At 43.9% G+C, this 19,528-nt stretch overlaps 1 protein-coding gene and 1 non-coding gene across 2 annotated transcripts; both read left to right on the forward strand.

The window, feature by feature from the left end:
• Positions 1-606: 606 nt before the first annotated feature.
• Positions 607-16,069, forward strand: EIF4G2 (eukaryotic translation initiation factor 4 gamma 2). Its single transcript, XM_084850144.1, has 20 exons — positions 607-812; positions 2,135-2,242; positions 4,508-4,573; positions 5,057-5,182; positions 6,412-6,514; positions 8,191-8,322; positions 8,413-8,479; positions 8,571-8,722; positions 9,389-9,499; positions 10,198-10,281; positions 10,370-10,468; positions 10,648-10,789; positions 11,292-11,452; positions 12,793-12,906; positions 13,390-13,515; positions 14,327-14,431; positions 14,522-14,737; positions 14,855-15,113; positions 15,293-15,497; positions 15,721-16,069. Exons 1-20 carry the CDS (start codon positions 607-609, stop codon positions 15,968-15,970), a joined length of 2,832 nt encoding a protein of 943 aa, XP_084706270.1. The 3' UTR covers positions 15,971-16,069.
• LOC146357697 (small nucleolar RNA SNORD97) lies at positions 12,946-13,148 on the forward strand. Its single transcript, XR_014787080.1, has one exon. It is a non-coding gene; the product is annotated as a small nucleolar RNA SNORD97 (small nucleolar RNA).
• Positions 16,070-19,528: the final 3,459 nt, after the last annotated feature.

Genomic DNA, 19,528 nt, shown 5'->3' on the forward strand with positions numbered 1-19,528 from the left:
CAACGCAGGCCAGAGGATGTCCCCGTCTTTGTGAATGCGGTGCTGCACTGCGGCGCTGCTTCACGTCTACCAACCTTTCCCCCTCCCCCTCCTTCGCGCTGTGCCCACCCCCTTTGCTCCCTGTGATTGGCTAGCCTGCCGAAATCTCTGTCGGCGATTGGAAGCCGGCACGTTGAGGAGGGTTTGGCTGCACGCGGTGTAATAAAGTTAGTGGGGTAGTCTCAGTACGCGGTAGAAGCGGCGGCGAGTTGGTCCGATCTCTATGGAGGTGACGGAGGGAAGCGCTCGGTGGCTGCTGTGGTGATTCGGAGACCCGTCCTGCCATTCACGCTCTCCCCCCCTCCCTACCCCAGCCCCGATCCCCGGCTCCCTCTCCCCCTCCCTTCTTCGCCTCTCCCCAACTCTCGCCGCCGCCGGTCCTGAGGACGCTGACGAGGCTCTAGGGAAGGTGAGGGATGGTCGTCGTCGGCTAAGCTGACTGGCGGCGATGGCGGGGGCGCTAGCCCCGCCTGGAGCCGGAACCGTTTCGGGTCGGGATGGCGGGTGGAGAGCGAGGGAGGCTGACGGGGAAGCGGCTGCCGCTCCGCAAGATGGCCGCTACCTAAAATGGCCGCCATCTTGTCCTCGCTGCTGCACGTTCGCCGAGGCACAAAATGGCGGCCGTCGCCGGGACCCGGCTCGCTCTCAGCCGGCGTTTGGGGCGAGGGCGACGTGGGCAGACAGCCGCCGTTGTCTGAGTATCGAGGCTGTCGGGCGATCACGGGCGAGGTGGACGTGCTTCGATTCTCCTGCTGCCGTCTCCTTTGTACGCTGTAGATAAAGGGAAGAGGGGCTTCTGGCGACTCTTCGCCGCCGATCTCCCCTTATTCCGTGGGGCGGGGAGAGAGGAGCACTTCGTGTGTTATAAGGTTTTCTCGCCTTCATCCCACCCCGGCAAACCCCGAGTCGGCCATCTTCGGGCTTAGTTGGGTGGCCGACTGCCGGCTGGGCTGCCTAACAGCAGAGAACAAAGACCGGGCCTAGTCGCCGGGTGCTGCGGCTGAGCCTGGAATCGGGCGGTGCCCAGAGGCGTGGGAAGAGAGACAGAGGATGCGTTAGGGATGATGCTCGGGGCAGGCTAGTGCCTGTTCGGGGATCGCATGAATTGGGCTGGGCCGCTTCCGTAGTTGCTCTTCCGTTAAGCTGTCGCCATGCCGTCTCCCCTTCCCCTCGTATGTATTTCCAAGGATAGGCCGCAGCGGAGAAATAAGAACCACGTGTGTTGCCCATGAGGCTCTGCTCTGTGAAATTAAGGCTTCAGTCTTGCCTTTACTTGGGAACAAGTCCTATAGACGTAGATGAGGCTATGCAAGCAAACATGTATAGGATCGAGCAGCGAGGCTAACAGTAAATTCATGCCAAGGGAACCCTACCTGAGTGTGTGTGGATCGCTTCCGCCCTCTACTTGAGGAAGGACAGTATGTAGTCAGATGGCTATTCTGTGTTAGCCTAGTGTGCTTAAAGGTTGTTCAGCTCCTTCCGCTGAGTGCCTCCTTCTAATTCTAGCTTCAGAAGTCATGTTTACCAAACATTTTTATAAACATATGTTCTGTAGGCAGAAGGCTTGGTGTTGAATTCACACAAGGCTATTAGATCCCATTTTATAAAATCTAGTATAGCTATGCATATATGACCTTCTATGTGTGTCACTTACAATCAAAGTTTTTGATTGTGTGCAGTGGTTCTCTTACATTGAAGTCTTCTGAATTAATGTTACGTGTAGGGTATAGGTAGGAAAGAAACTGGTGCCAAGGTAGCCAGTAATAAAACTCAAGGATAGCCTTTCCCAACCTGGTGCCCTCCAGTTGTGTTGGATTGTTGTTCAGTCGTTAATTCATATCCGACTGTTCGTGACCCCATGGACCATAGCACGCCAGACCTTCCTGTCCTCTGCTCTCTCCCGGAGTGTTGGATTACAACTCCCAGAATCCCCCAAGCCAGCATACCTGGAAGGTTCTGAGCAGTGTAGTCAGGAGGGCACCAGGTTGGGGAAGGCTACCATAGGAAATCACAGAGAGGCAATGGACTCAAAATGTTTACCAGTGGAGTCTTGGTATTCAAACACTTACCGTACAAACTCTTCATTGCTTCCTAGGTGTTGTTTTTCCCTATCCTGTCAATTTATTATTCTTTTGAAGATTCTTCATTGTCAAGCCGCCAAAGTGGAGAGTGCGATTGCAGAAGGGGGTGCTTCTCGTTTCAGGTATGTAAAGCTGGATTTTAATGAAGTAGATAGAAAGATGAAACAGCTTACTCTAAAATTTGAGACATTTATGCCAGTCGCTTACATGACTACTCTGATCTGCGTTTAGGGACAAAGAGGGCAAAATCAAATGTATTATACGTAGCAAGTAATGGTGCTGTTCTGGTACAACAACTTCTGTAAGTGCAATTGCATCATGCAAGGCCTTGCAAGGACATGTCAGTCGTAGGGAGAGGAGAATGGCAACAAGCTTGTTTGTCAATCACCTACCCCTCCCTATCCATATACTGCTGGAACCACAAAACATAAGCTGTGGCTTTAAGATCGGAATACCAAAGGTCAAGTGAACAAAGTAAGAGTTCTAAGCAATACATGGATAGAAGACACATTGACGTGAAAGGGCACAAGCAGATATTGCTCTACCCAAGCTGTTTAGCGGGATGTTGACTTGTTTGTGCGAGTGCTGGCTGCACTCGGAATTGGGTTCTAAATCTGCTTACACACTTGAGGAGTACAGAATGTTTGAGTAAACTCTCATCCTGTTTTAATAGTGTATAAAACAGGTGGGCAACACATGGTCCTCCAGATGTTTTGGCCTACAACTTGCATCTTCCCTCACCATTGGCCATGGTGATGGGAATTGAAGGCTAGAACATCTGGAGGGCCACAGGTTGCCCAACACTAGGAGAAAAGGGTGCAAATGCAAATTCAGGGGGAGTGCAACCCTGTTAATTCTGCTCGATCTCTCATCGGCTTTTGATACCATTGACCATGGTATCCTCCTGGATCGACTCCGTGGGATGGGTATTGGAGGCATTGTGGTTCCGGTCCTACCTGCGGGGCCAATTTCAGAGAGTAACATTGGGTGACTATTCCTTGGCCCCTTGGCAATTGAGCTAGGGGATGCTGCAGGGTACCATCCTGTCCCCAGTGTTGTTTAACATCTATATGAAGCCGCTGGGAGCGGTCATTAGGGGATTTGGAGCTAAATGCCATCAGTATGCTGATGACACGCAGCTCTATCTCCCTGTGACATCTGAATCAGGAGAGGTTGTGCAAGTCCTGAATCAGTGCCTAGACTCAGTGATGGGCTGGATGAGGGCCAATAAACTGAAGCTGAATCCTGGCAAGATGGAAGCCCGGTGGGTGAGTGGTTCCCGGGTCCAGGAGATAGGCTCACTGCCTATTCTGGATGGGGTTGCACTCCCTCTGAAAGATCAGGTCCGTAGTCTAGGGGTACTCCTAGATCCATCATTGTTGCTGGAGGCCCAAGTGGTCGCAGCACTCAGAGTGCCTTTTGCCAGCTTCGGCTGGTTCGCCAGCTACGGCCTCTCCTGGACAGGGATAGCTTGACCATGGTGGTACAGGCATTAGTAATCTCAGGACTGGATTACTGCAATGCGCTCTGTGTGGGGCTGCCCTTAAGGCTGGTCCGGAAGCTAGAGCTAGTGCAGAATGCAGCAGCTCGGCTGTTGTCGGGAGCTGCCCCTTTTCAGCATGTAACTCCTTTGTTGAGGGAACTGCACTGGCTGCCTATTCGCTACCGGGCCAGGTTTTAAGGTATTAGTACTAGTGTACAAAGCCCTAAACAACTTGGGACCAGAATACCTGAGAGAGGCCTCCTTCCCTACCAACCTGTCCGGTCATTGAGGTCATCAGAGGGCATGTTCCTGGTGGTTCCACATGGACCTATGGCCCGGTTGGAGTCCACCAGGAGAAGAGCATTCGGTGTGGTGGCCCCCTTCCTGTGGAATTCCTTGCCTTTAGAGGTCAGGCAGGTGCCAACATTGTGTTCTTTCCGGCACCTCCTGAAGACGTTCTTTCAAGAGGCCTTCCTTGCATGACCAGCCGTGGGTTATTGAATTCCACTTAGTTGGGATTTGTCTTTTTAAAAATGTTTTAACTTTTTTAACTCTTTTAACCATTGTTTTATCCTTACGTTGTTCGTTGCTCTGAAATATTCTGATGAGGAGCAGTATATAAATATTGTAAATAAATTGTAAATAAATAAATAAGTGGGACCACAAAGGCACCAGCCTACCAAAAAACACATCTGTAAAACACATATGGAAGAGAGATATGAACCAACTATCTCGGTTGATAGTTTCCCTGTCTTAATGCCTAGAGATGATTTTTACTTGTCTCAGGTGAGCAGGCATGTAACTCTTTACAAAGTGGTTTCGGCTAATGTAATGCAAACTTCTGTTCTTTCTACAGTGAATCTCTCTTACTAACTTTAAGCATTGGGGATTTTGTTTCTAATAGTGCTTCTTCGGGCGGAGGAGGAGGTAGGGGTGCACCTCAGCACTATCCCAAGACTGCCGGCAACAGGTATATCTGCTTATTGCTTGGAATACTTGGCTCTGACTTCATGGAATGAACAGGGAACTACATTTGGGGATGTTGCAGAGGAAATGAGATTAGTATGTAGTTTCGAATACATAGGCTTTAATTTTTCATAATGGGTGTGTGGCAAATTGGAATTTTTGGAATTGGAATGAAACTAATGAACGGTAGCAAATGCTAGATAAAGCTATCCAGGAACTGTTTAAATAATACCTAGGCTCCATGTCTTGTTGATTCAGTAAACATGTTAAGATATTAATGAAATTTATGCTGCTAAAGAAGATTGTGGTGTTAACGAAGCAACAAAAAACGTTGAGTGGGTGGAATTGGATGTAATCTTGAAAGGTTTTAGTTCAGACATGGTGACAAGAATGATTTTTACATTTTCAGTTCAACTTGAGTATCTTGAATTTATATGGGAACATGTTGTAGGTTCTAATGTCTGATTCTTGTGTTTGCCAAATTTAGCGAGTTCCTGGGGAAAACCCCAGGGCAAAACGCTCAGAAATGGATTCCTTCACGAAGCACTAGACGAGATGACGACTCCGCAAATGACAAAGAACGACACGATGCAATCTTCAGGAAAGTGAGAGGGTAAGTTCTGCAGTAATAGAACGTCCTGATTGGAAAATCTTTATAAGACTAAGCTGTGTCTAAAAGCCTATCGGCCGGGAATTGGCTGGCTGGCTCAGATCTAGTATGTGAAATGCACCTCCCCTCGCGCTACTTTTTGGCCATTCTTCCCCCTCCCTTTCCCCGTAAAGTTGATAAGTCACAATGCTGCAGTGACAGAAGGCAAAACTAGCAGAATTCCCTGTCTGACACTAAATCAGCCTGCTCAAGTTGTGATCCAGCTGATGCTCTCCACCAACTCATGGTCACATTGAGTTGACCATGTGGCCTTCCAGGATGCTTGATAATCACTCTGGTTTGTAGTTTGAGGCAGGAAGCAAAAATAGAAAGTTGATTGAGTTTGTTGCAGTAGGCTGTGTTCAACTTGGTGCATTGCAAGGTTGTGTTGGCGAAGTGTAGGCCATAGGTGTAAAAACACTTGGCTGCCTCATGGACAGTCCCCAAACCTCCCTTACCTGCTCACTTCCTGACTGCCGATGGTATACAGTGCCAGACTTAGCATGATTTTGTTGGTCTTGCCTTCTCCCTGGCTCCTCCATTCGTCAGCTCCATTCTCTGCCACCCATTGTTTACTGAGATTCCTGCTTTTCATGCCATCGCCTACTTCTTTTGGCCACCTTTTTTCTTGACTTAGTTCTCATCCTTCTCTACTCTTCCCCCCCCCCCCCAGTAGCATAGAGCTGCTCATTTTAAATGTTGCGAGCTTTTATGAGAGGCCCCTCATTTAGCCTCTGCTTTACTTTCTTCCTTGTTCGTTGTTCTTCAACTGTCCTTCCTACAAATTCCCTTTTTGTCTTTAGTTTGTCTTTGCACCCTTGCTTCAGCATCCTTGGCTTTCCTGTGTTCTGAGGTCTCCTCAGCATGTCCCTTCTGAGGTTTGAATACCAGCCAAATGAACACATTTTCTAGTGTCCTCCCAGAAGTTGTACAGAAATCAGTTTAGTTCCTGAGAAACATTTGGTGACATCTTAGCCAATTGGCTTCAGCTCTACAGCTCAATACAGTGTAGATTAAAATCAGAATATGCTTATAACGTTTTCTAAGAGAAAAGTTGCATTATGTTGGGACACTTCTATTAGAGAAAGTTGGTACTGGCTGTGGATTCATAAATTTAAAAACTGAGCGTTGCAATAAACAAATTGAATCTTGGAAGAGAAAAGTTTACAGTTTTCTTGTTTTGTTTTCTTTAGCATATTAAATAAGCTTACTCCTGAAAAGTTTGACAAGCTATGCCTTGAGCTCCTCAATGTGGGTGTAGAGTCTAAGCTCATCCTAAAGGGGATCATACTGCTGGTAAGGGAAAATGTACCTATTTGAAAAAATGCTAATTTAATTAAGAATCTTTATTCTAAAGTATAATGCCAAATATAACTGGTGTGTTGTATGGGTGGGGGTGCGTGGGAACAAGCTTGAACTAGCCATGTATATAGTGTTCCTCAAGAACATAAGAGCCATGCTGGATCAGAATAAGGATCCCTCTAGTCTAGCATTCTGTTCACATAGTGGCCAGCCAGCTGCCCATGGGAAATCCACAAGCAGGACATAAGCACAACAACACCCTCCTGCTCAAGTTCCCCAGCAACTGGTGTACCTGGCATGCTGCCTCTGATACAGGAGGTAGCCAGCCATCAGGACTAGTAGCCATTGACAGCCTTCTTCAGGAATTTGCCTAACCCCCTTTTAAAGCCATTCAGATTGGTGGCCATCACTATGTCTTGTGGCAGCAAATTCAATGGATTGACTATGCACTGTGTGAAGTACTTCCTTTTATCGGTCCTGAATCGCCTGCTAATCAGCGTCATGAGATGACCCTGGGTTCTAGTATTATGAGAGGGAGAAAATGCCCCCAAGATGTGTTGGCCTACAACTCCCATCATCCACAGCCAGCATGGACAGTTTTAGCAGTGTTGTGCTGGCTAGGGATGATGGGAGTTGTAGTCTGCCACATCTCAGGGGCGCAAGGTTGGGAAAGGCTGATACAAGGTAAGAATAAAAGCTTGGCATGTTTTTGTTCCATAATAACTGAAATTTCTTAAAATGTTGGATCTGTTACTATACAGTCGGGTATGGGGGAGGATGTTACCATTTTCTTTGACTGCAAGTAAAATTGCACAAATGTATTATATTTGCTTAATAATCTAATCATACTACGGTAGTATTGTGATGGGGTTGTACCACTGCATCTTAGCAAACATTGTTGCACTGACATGGGCTGAGTGAAGGCCAACAGGTGCTAATGTGGCCGTATGGGTTGGTGTGCTTGTAGTTCCTACTATTCAGACAATTGCTAACCAGATTCCAAGTTTGTTTGTGTAGAACTCTTACTTGGAGCTGCAGCCTATCTTTAGAAAATCTGTATTCCTCAGTAGAAGTATTGGGCTGGGAGTTAGTGGTGTCTGGATGGCAGAGATGATGTGCAGTTCTTTACTTAACCCCTGTCCTTTTTAATGGCTGGTATTGTCCATTTTCTAATGGCCATCAATGCTAGGTGCATTTTTAAGGTTGTTGCATAATACTGTATTAGATGAAGGAGGAGCAAGACAGGGAATCTTAAGTAGGCGGCATCATACAGGCATCTCTGGTGCCACAGAACTGTCACCAGATGAGGAGCAACAGGACAGATCTGCCAATTGTAGGCTGATGCTAAAGCAGTCTTGTAACCAACAGATTAAAAGCCAGCTACTCAGCATGGGCTCCCAGGGAAATGTGTGTGCTTCAGCCATATCAGTGCAAGTTAGTCAAGAGTGCTGGAATTTAGTCCGTAGTTTGTGTTTGTATTGGTGATGGCTTTTATTAGCTTAAGCTCATGGAGCACCTGTAACATTGGAAAGAACAGGGAGAGGCTTCTGGGTGGCTATAAACTGTAGCACATCAAGCAAGCACTAATTAAGCAATATGGAATTTACTACTAAAGAGCTAGATTTGTACTCTGGTTCTTCCAAGTAACGGATGAAAGTTTTCCTCTTTAGATCGTAGACAAAGCCCTTGAAGAGCCAAAATATAGCTCGCTATATGCTCAACTATGTCTGCGACTGGCAGAAGATGCACCCAACTTTGATGGCCCATCAACAGAGTGTCATCCAGGACAGAAGCAAAGCACAGTGAGTGCAAACATATCTCAAGCTATGGCTAATACGAGAATTGGTATTCTGGAATTACAGGGTGTCAAACTGTTGCCTTTTTACTCCTAGACATTCAGACGCCTCTTAATTTCTAAACTTCAGGATGAATTTGAAAACCGTACCAGAAATGTTGATAGTAAGACTTTATTTTTAAAAAATATTTCTTGTTTAGATTTTGTGTCTGTCATAAAAGCAGAGCAACATGTATATCCATTTTCTTTTTTTAGTCTATGATAAGCATGACGGCCCCCTCCTCCCCGAGGAGGAGGAACAGAGAGCCATTGCTAAGATCAAGATGCTGGGAAACATCAAATTCATTGGAGAACTTGGCAAGCTTGATCTTATTCATGAATCTATCCTTCATAAGTGCATCAAAACAGTAAGTGGTGATGATTTTCAATCATATTCAGGTTCCTTCAGAGAGTGGTGTAATAACTGGCCAGATTTTAGTTTGATTCAGAATAACGTACTGTAAATGGAACCTGGTGAGATACAGTGCATGTGCTTCCTGGATGAGAGATTTCCTGTAGTGGACATCTTCAGACTGAGCGCTTTCCACGTTGGCCCACATGCTAAGAAAAACCTGCAGGTCTGCCATAGAACCTCAGTGAGCTACAGAAAAATGTGGATCGTGTTCTTGGGTGCACACCTGAGTTCGTGCAAGGCACTTCTGGGTCTTTGGGGCCTCACCATTATCTCATGTGAACCAAGTATGATGCAGAACACATTGTCATATGATTGGGGGGGGGGGGCAGAGAGGTTGCCAAGGAAGGCCCAAATTGCTTTTCAGGGAAGCTTGCAAGCTATGGCTGATCTTCTCTTTGAAGAAATCCTAATCTTCCAAGTAACCTTAGAGTTTCCCAGAATATAGCTTGAAGGCAGCTGTTCTAGAATATCTCAGGGATATCTAGGTATTCAGCTATAACCTAGTTAATTTTTTTAAGGATTCATAATATACAGTAGTGGCATTCTATATGAAAAGAAGTTGGAAATGGCAGCAAGATGTTTTGCTAATAGATGGATTTCTTTGCTTCAAAATGTTCAGCTTTTGGAAAAGAAGAAGAGAGTCCAACTCAAGGATATGGGAGAGGATTTGGAGTGCCTCTGTCAGATAATGAGGACAGTAGGACCTAGACTAGACCATGCAAAAGCCAAGGTAAGCGCTGTCAGAACATCATAGATTTAAACAGTATATCTGTTTAAGAGGCATTCTTTCTTTCTTTTTTACATGCAAACATTGGTATCCCTCTGCCTGTCCTAGGATAACCTAAGGTGTCCTCAGCAACCTGTAGCCCTCTGTCTAATTTGAAAAGCCCTCTGTATGCAAACAGTTCAGACCTCTTGCAAGAGCGATGTGTCCATTTCCTGAAAGCCAGCTGGGTAGGAAAGGAGGAGGAGAGAGAAAAGGAGGTGGCAGAAAGAGAAAAGGGGGTTGACCCACCCACTTTTGACTCTGGTCCTGCCTACTGTTGACTTTGGCCCTACCCACCACCAGCATCTGGTCCCTGGCGGATAACCCGTGAGGGAAAATAGCCCTCAACAGAAAAAAGGTTGCCTGTCCTATCTCTGTCCTAAGGTGTGTTTGGGGGTTGGTGATTTTTTTTAATTCAAGAGAAAAAAACTATCACTTAAAATAGCTTTTTTAGTAGTAGCTGGCTACTTTATAGCAGGACTTAATTAGCAAGAAAAAAGGAGAACTTGAACATAGGTCAGTCCTGTTTAGACTTGCAGATGGAAATGTCCAAATGAAATTCTTGTACAATGTTATGTAAGGAGACTTCCTTGCTTCTGATGCTTTTGTGTGCTCTTAAGTTGCCAACTTCACTGAACATGGCAAATTTCTTTTCTAAACAGTCCTTAATGGATCAGTACTTTGCCCGTATGCGCTCCTTGATGATGAGTAAGGAATTGCCGGCAAGGATTCGTTTCCTGCTGCAGGTAAGAGTATAGATTTACTTACTCTGGCAGGTCAGGTATGCTGGCATATGTAGCTAAACTTAATACTCCTGTTGCTTTATGCTTAAAGGATACTGTGGAGTTGAGAGAACACCGTTGGGTTCCTCGCAAAGCTTTTCTTGACAATGGACCAAAGACTATCAATCAAATCCGTCAAGATGCAGTGAAAGTAAGTACTTACCTAAACATACATTTAGCCATATGGCTCAGTAACAGTCATGCTGCATGTGTAGTAAAGAATGTGTCCTTGAATTATGCCTTTGGAGTTAATGTATGTAAAACTTGTTAAGCTGAGTAGAATTAAAATCTGCTTCAACTCAATGTGCTATTGAACATTTTGTTTTTAAGGATCTGGGAGTTTTTATTCCTCCTCCTATGTCTCAAGGGATGAGAAGCGACTTCTTTCTGGAGGGACCGTTTATGCCACCCAGGATAAAATTTGACAGGGATCCACTTGGAGGGCTTGCTGATATGTTTGGACAAATGCCTGGTAATTTCCGTTTATTATTTATTGATTGATAACTTAGTTATTAGCAATATTTATATATCTCCTCTCATGTGAAAAAATCTTGAAGCAGTTTACAGAAGACTAAAAACAAAATGCACACATATGTGTGTATGCACGCATATGTACGTACATATCATGAGGTTGTTTCAAATATAGTTTGTGGCTGCGGAAAGTCAAAATAAACAGATTTTCAATAAATGCCTAAACAAGCCAGTGTTGAGGCCTGACATGCCTCAGGGGGGAGATCATTCCACAGGGCGGACACCACTGCAGAGAAGGCCTGCCTCCATGTTGCCACCAAACAGAAATCTGTAGGCTGCAGCATGGATAACTGGGCCTCTCCTGCAGATGGTTGTGGCCTGGGAGGTTGGTACAAGGGGAGAAAAAGTTGGTACAAGGGGTGTAGTTTAGGCCATGACAATGTTTACAGGCACTTAAAATACCTTGATTAAGAATCTCTGGGATGTGTTTTGTTTTTTTACAGGTAGCGGAATTGGTACTGGTCCAGGAGTTATTCAAGATAGATTTTCACCCACCATGGGGCGACATCGGTCAAATCAACTTTTCAATGGCCATGGGGGACATCTCATGGCTCCTACTCAATCCCAGTTTGGAGAACTAGGCAAATCCTTTTTGAAAAATCCGGTAAATGATTTTGCTGGAAGCAGAAATACTAGTCTGACGCCTGGAAATTCTTTTTTGCAGGATGACAAAAATAATTCAGTGTGTTTATAAGCGATTGATGTTAACCAAGCTGCAGAAAAGAGTATCTAACAGTTGATCCCTTCTGTTCCCCAGAACTTGAGTAATGGCTAAAGGGATAGGACATCCAGGCCTTCGTTTTCCACCATTCATAAGAATATTTTAAAAATTGCTGTCATTCCTCTAAAGTAACTATTTTTTCTTATGTATCAGTGCTACTGTAAAATGGTGATTAAGACTGAGCCATGAACCAAAAAGTCAACAGGTCAAATTTCACCTTTTGCCATTAAATTCTTTGGGTGTCCTTGAGCAAACCATTGCAATAGAGCAGGGGGTCGCAACCATTTTTGGGTTGGTGGGCACATTGGGAATTTTGAGTGTGTGTTATGGACGCTTTCACAACATTGCTTCCAGGGTAGGGGATCGCTCATTCACAAAATGGCTGCCATGGTGAACATGGCCAGTCACAAAACTAATTTCCCAGAAAACAAACTGTTGCAGCTAAATATCCACCTAAGTACAAGAAGGGCCTGAAATCCAAAGTACAAATCCACTCTTTTGAACCCACAGTTTCTGCTCCAACAGGTATTTCACAGAAGGCAAACTGAGAAGGCAAAAAAAAATTGAGTACACAGCATAGGTGGGGTCAGAGTTCCAATGTCAAAGCACAACATAATCCCCATTTTACAGAAGGCGAATGTGATGCTCAGAGAAACACAGCATGGGCAAAACATCTGACCCCTACAGGACACTCCCTACCATCCCCAGCTTACATTTTTCTTTCTTCTGCGTGGCTGGGCACACTCCAAAATGAAGTGCTGGGCTGCAGCCACTCACCATTTTTATTTTCTAAGTATGCCACTTGGCCCCACATGGGCCCCATTTTTGGAAATGAAGATGGCCCTGGAGGGTGGTGCTTTGCAGCATGCCTTCCTCCTGGTTATTTCATTTTTTTAACGAGGAAGACCAAGTAGCCTGGCTTGTGCCACGGGAGGTGTCCACAGGTACGTCAGTGCCCATAAGCATGAGGTTTGGGAACTTAGCAACAGATAAATCTTCAAGATTTATACTTTACCTTCTAATAAAATGATCTCCAAAGCAGCTTGTTTACCATACATTAGTTAAATAACATTGAATTGTTATAACCTCTTGATTGTGGTGGATAATAATAGACCTTAACAAGAGTTGTAAGGAATACTGAGATGTATGTGAAGTGCTTTAGACACTTAACACTATATATCAGAGCAAGTACTGAGATGTGGTTTCACTCTCCTTGAAAACAGGGGCAAAGCCAACTATACCATAATCAGAATCAGGGACTTCTATCCCAGCAACAAGGACAGTCCAAGGATATGCCGCCACGGTTTTCTAAGAAAGGACAGCTTAATGCAGATGAGGTATACACTTGAGTCTGAACAGACTTGGTTTTAAACAGAATGCCCGATGATTATAACAAGACGCGTTATTACGAGGACCAATGCTGGAACTCCTTTCCTACCTTCTTTCAACTCGTCACTTTTTCTCTCAAGTCCTTTTTTCTTCTCCTCCTCCTTCCCTCCCCCCTTTCTTTTCTCCCCCTCCCTTTAAATTCTTGGAGTTTCCAGTGTCCTGTGAGCAAGATTATGAGATATGAGGGCAGTATCCTGATCATAAAGAAGGAGCAGTTGAAGTAGTTTTGCAAGTTTCAGATCCTGGTTGGGGGTGTAAAGAAGGTCATGATAAAATGGCATTTTCCTCATAACTAATTTCCCTACTTAGTCACACTGTTGCTGAGGCTTATTCTTGTAGATAAAGTAGAACCCCACCCTGTCTAAGTGTAACTCACTGTTACAGCAGCAAAAGCCTGCTACAGAATTGTAACATCTTAATTCTTTTCACAGATTAGCCTGAGGCCTGCTCAATGTTTCCTAATAAACAAAAACCAAGTGCCAAAGCTTCAGCCCCAGATAACTATGATTCCTCCCAGTGCACAGCCACCGCGTACTCAGACACCACCTTTGGGACAGGTAAATATTTAGTGAGCAACTGCTTAATTGGAAGCTCCCAATGGATTACAATTGTGGTTAAATGTTCTTGTTGGATTTTAGATTGCATGTTAAGGAAGAAGCAGCATTTGGAGGGAACACATAATTCTGTAGCCCACTCCGTCTCCTTTGGGATTGAGGACATTTGCATGCAGCATATTCTCTTAAGAGAATTGCAGTACTTGTGTTCAGCAAGTCATTCTCTTCTGTTCAGCAGAACAAATGCTTATGGCAAAACCCTGGAACTCTGCATACATGTTTGGGAATAAGTCTAGGTAAACTTAGTGGTCAGTGTTCATATAGTCGAGCAGTTTAGTTTTCCACCATAAAGTGGTTGCCTTCAAGCATCTCTGTGGAACTTCTGGACAGTATCTGATTGGACACAAGTGCTAATGTAAACTCACCACACTAGTGTAAGAGACTTGTAGCGCAATGCCCATAGCGTTAGTTGGCATAACAGGATTCCCCAGAAAGCCTGTCGTGCCAGCTGACATTATTGGCATTATGCTAGAGGCCCTTAATTTACATCAGCACTAGTGTCAAATTGGATGCTTCCCTCTATCCTTGGTGCTTCTGGAAGTAAAACCCTTTTGGGGGGTGTTCCAACCTACTGTTGTCAGAATGACACCTTACTGGTTGGTCCTCAGCCTTCTTAAAGAGTTATTTTCCTAAAGTATAATGCAGAGCTTGAAACCAGCAACTATAATTCTAGATTATTCAGGTTACTCAGAGTAAACAATTCTGTGCCATTTGTTGAATCTTCTCATGAGGATTTTATTTATCTCTCTTCAAGCCACCTCAGCTTGGTCTCAAGACAAATCCACCACTTATCCAGGAGAAGCCTGCAAAGACGAGTAAAAAGCCGCCACCTTCTAAGGAAGAGTTGCTCAAGTTAACAGTAAGTTCCGTTAATCACTCTTAAGACAACATATTGAGATTGCTGTGAATAGTTTGGGTGGAAAAAGCATGATGTTTCCCCATTTTTCAGGAAGCTGTAGTGACTGAATATCTGAACAATGGAAATGCCAATGACGCTGTCAACAGCGTGAGAGAAATGAGGGCACCAAAACATTTCCTTTCTGAGATGCTGAGCAAAATAATACTTCAGTCACTGGATCGGTCAGATGAAGATAAAGAAAAAGCAAGTGCGCTGATCAATCTACTTAAGCAGGAAGGGATAGCTACTAGTGACAACTTTATGCAGGTACTACATACAGATTTGCAATCTTCATTTGTCTTGCACTGTTGCATTGCCCAAACTGCATATGGGCATCTAATAAAGGAGCATAATGAATGCTAGTTACTACTTTTTCTTTTTCAGGCATTCCTAAACGTGTTGGACCAGTGTCCTAAACTGGAGGTTGACATCCCTCTGGTAAAATCCTATCTAGCACAGTTCGCAGCCCGTGCCATAATTTCAGAACTAGTGAGCATCTCAGAACTAGCTCAACCATTGGAAAGTGGCACCCATTTCCCCCTCTTCTTGCTTTGCCTTCAGCAGTTAGCTAAGCTACAGGACCGTGAATGGCTAACTGAACTCTTCCAACAGAGCAAAGTCAACATGCAGAAGATGCTACCAGGTAAGGGAACAGACTACTGATAACTTTTTAAAAACACTATAATTGGCTCTAATATATAGAAAGTTGTGAAATGCAGCTAAATACTATGGACGTCCAACCTCAAATGTTGTAATCCTGCTTAGCTTACCAACGCTGCTTGACATGCCTGAATGTTTTGAAAACTTTTTTGTGTGTTACAGAGATTGACCAGAATAAGGACCGTATGCTGGAGATCTTAGAAGGGAAAGGACTTAGCTTCTTGTTTCCACTTTTAAAACTGGAAAAGGAGCTATTAAAGCAAATAAAGTTGGACCCATCCCCTCAAGCGATCTATAAATGGATTAAAGACCACATTTCAGCGAAACTTCATGTAGATAAGGGATTTGTTAATATTTTGATGACCAGGTGAGATAAGCAACTTACTAAAAAAGTTCTGTTGGGAAGCATAAATGCTCGAAGTGTACCATGTAGTAGTAACTGTTCATATAAAGGTGGGATTCTCACATCTTGTCATGCTTTCATTATGCATTTGACCCTGGATATCTGAACGAATCCTTTACTGTTTCTCTGGCCTAGGTCTTGTTTGCCTCCTCTTTACAGACTGTTGTTTAACCTCCAGTTCTTTCAGTTTCTTGCAGTATATTTCTAGTGAAGTAAACCCACCTAATGATGATCCAGATTCTTCATCTGCTCCTTCTAAAGAGCAGTTAGAGCAAGAAAAACAGCTGCTTCTTTCTTTTAAGCCGGTAATGCAGAAGTTCCTTCATGACCATGTTGATCTGCAAGTGAGTGCTCTGTATGCACTCCAAGTGCACTGCTGCAACAGCAACTTTCCAAAAGGTAGGGATACAATTGCTCCCTTCTCCATGCAAGCCTGATCTTGTCATGTGGGGGTAGAAGATAGCCAGTCTCATAATAGGAGATGAGTTTTTCATAATTTTCTGTCTAAACATTGACTCATTTATGTTAGGCTTGTACGTACAGATTGGAGGCATTATGAGAGTTAGGAACGTGTCATTTGTGTGTTCTGATAACAATTGTAACAAGGTGTTTACTGAAAAATACAGATGAATAGAGGGTGTCTTTTACCACTGATGCCAAGAAAACACTCAGAATAAGATCACTGTGCTTCATCCATGTTCTATAGCAAACCTTTAAAAATTACAAACACATGAGATACAGAAAAATATTTCTATATAAAAATAGCAATGTGCTGTCTATGTTTTAGGCATGTTACTGCGCTTCTTTGTTCATTTCTATGATATGGAAATCATTGAAGAAGAAGCTTTTCTGGCATGGAAAGAAGATATTACTCAAGAGTTTCCAGGGAAGGGTAAAGCTTTGTTCCAGGTAAATTACTTCCTTGCTGTCTCTTTTTTTTGTTCAGTCGTTCAGTCGTGTCCGACTCTTCATGACCCCATGGACCATAGCACACCAGGCCTTCCTGTCCTGTGCTCTCTCCCGGAGCGTGCTCAAGTCCATATGCATTGCATCAGTGATAACAAGTTCTGTAGTCTGAACTTTTTTGAAGTAATCGTGTTTCTGTAAAGCTTCAAAACAAGACCATTAGAATGCATCTCAAATTCCAAGATTAACGGTTCATATTTAAAGTGTACAAAATTCTGAAATTACTGTCTTTGTAGTATGTGATGGTTTGATACATGGAGGGCAAGTGAATATGAAGTATAGCCCTTGTCAGTCTTCCGACTCTGCTAACATTGTACTCACCTAATTGCAGGTAAACCAGTGGTTGACCTGGCTGGAAACTGCTGAGGAAGAAGAATCTGAAGAAGAAGCTGACTAAACCAGCCAAAGCCTTAAATTGTGCAAACATACTGTTGCTATGATGTAACTGCATTTGACCTAACCACTGCGAAAACTCATTCCGCTGTAATGTTTTCACAATATTTGAAGCAGCAAGTAGGTCAGTAGGACTTGCTTCTGCGTAAGGGTTTTTGTAGAACGTCTTAATCATAGTCTACCATAAAAATATTTTAGAGTATCTTTAATGTTTAGATAACAGTGTATTAGCAGCATGCAATAATTACATCATAAGTTCAGAAGCAGTCTGTGTAAGGATCTTCTTTGATGCCAGTTACCATAGACTGTTTGTTAGAAATCTGAATAGCAACACTGAATACTGTAGAAATGCACTTTGCTCAGTGTAATACTTGAGTTGTTGCAATATTTGATTATCCATTTGGTTGTTACAGAGAATTCTTAACTGTAATCGATGGTGGTTGCCGTAATAGTATATTGCCTGTATTTCTACCTCTAGTAATGGGCTTTATGTGCTAGATTTTAATATCTTTGAGCCTGGGCAAGTGCACAAGTCTTTTAAAAAAAGAAACATGGTTTACTTGCACAAAAATGATCAGTTGGAAGAGGTGGATAAATGCCCTTGGAAGTGGTCTTTGTGGGTGTGAAACAAAATGGTGAGAAACTGAATTGGTCCCTATTATAGTATTGAAATTAAGTCTACTTAATTTATCAAGACATGTTCATGCCCTGATTTTATATACTTGTATCTATCAATAAACATTGTGATACTTGAATGTCTGTTGAAATGGCTGCTCTTTACATTTTCTTTGTCCGCAAAAGAAAACAGATATTGAAGCAGGGGGGGGGTTATGTGTGGTTCCCCTCTGCCCCTGCTGGTTGAGGGCCGTAGTTTGTCGTGACATAAGTCATGCTTCGAAATCACAATTGCCTTTTGAGATGTGTTGAGATTCAGGGCTCTAGCGAAAGTGGCAGTGGTTTCTATGTATTGACTTCCCGAAGTCTAGGACATGGAAGAGAACTAACTAGTACAATTGAAGGAGCTTCAGTGATCAGGCAGATACATTCTTTAGCAAGGACAGGCATTTTGTAGGTATCCAGGTACTTTGGACTGCAACTCCTATAAGGTCCAGCCAGCATGGCTAATAGTTGGGGATCATGGGAGTTGTAGTACAAAACATCTGGAGGGTGCCAGATTGACATCCACCCCCCACTTTCCTGGCTTCCCTAGTCATGGAAGCTGCCTCTAAATTGCAAACCCCAGGCAGCAACAGTATTAAGCTTACAAGGGAGCAATCCTATGACAACTAGACACTGTCTAGAGGGCCATAGGATTTTTCGGTTTCTGGGAACTGAGGTTGGAGCCATGGAGACCGTGCTCCATGCCCCCTCATAGTTAGTACTCAGGTCAGAAACAGAGTGTGGAAAGGGCAAAAAGGGGGTGGTCCTGGGGAGGGAGGAGACCAAGGAAGCCTCTTTACAAGGCTTTGTATGTGCTGTGCAGCCTCGCTCCCCCAGCTCTGAAGTCTCCAACTAGGTGCACTAAATGGCACGTCTAGCCAAAAATGCAGGGCACCTGGAGGAGAGGATTGGCTCTGTGCTGCATTCTCCCTGCATAGGATAGTTGCTCGTCTCAAGTTCAGAGGCTGATGCTTGTCTCCATAGGAACCATGCATAAAAGTCATAACTTGAAATACACTGGGAATTTAAAGCATCTGTGACTACCCCAGAAACACCTACAGCTAGAGCAGGCAAACACCGAAAACAGCAACTTGTATGCTGCAGTATTGAAAAAACTCAGCGGAGTTCAGGACAGGCTGTGAAGATGTGTCACTTTTTTCATTTGGACTGCTATGTAATATTCTGGTTGCCCTATTGCAAAAAAGTCAGCTGGAAAAGCTACAGACAGGGCAGCTCAAATTATTAAGGAGTTGGTGACAGTTCTAATACAGAAAAAGATAAGGGAGGGGCATATGATGGCACTTCTTACAATTATGAACTATGGAGAAACTTCTCTTACAATACCAGAAGTCTGGGTCATCCACTGAAACTAACAAACGGAAGTACTACTTCATGAATTTGCTCCCACATGATGTGCCCACTAGCATAAAGTGTTCTTAAAAATAAAAGTATTCGACCTACATGAATTATGTATCCATAGCTGCTAGCCATGACTGAATAGCTATATACAGGTAGTACCTCTCCCAACCGCTACCTTCTGAGGACAAACGGGAAGGTATAATTGCCTTCATGCCCTGTCTCGAGTCTCCAGAGCCACCTGGCTGACTTGGCAGACGCTGGACTAGATTGATCCAGCGAGACTGCTTCTTTTGAGGAAGAAAAGGCATGTCAATAGTATCTGCAGGAGTAATTTCAAAATATACCCACAGTGTTCAGTAGCATAGTGAATTGCACATACCTGCATAGTTTTCATAAACGGTAATTAAAGCTTGACTTTAAGGATGACAAAGCAGTATTTTTCAATGTCTTGTTCATGTCCAACAAAGTTGTTGCACTTGCACTCTGTAAACCCCAGGCTCACAGGTATGAAAGTGGGATGGGGGACGGGGACACACACACGGCAATTAGTCTTTACCTCCCTTGAATTCAGTGTTGCTATCTTGCAAGTATTCTGGAGAAAACACTACAGATGTCCT

This window comes from Heloderma suspectum, chromosome 1 (genome assembly GCF_057233095.1).
Source record: "Heloderma suspectum isolate Gila_16-S chromosome 1, 16-S_ref, whole genome shotgun sequence".
Lineage (NCBI taxonomy): Eukaryota > Metazoa > Chordata > Lepidosauria > Squamata > Helodermatidae > Heloderma > Heloderma suspectum.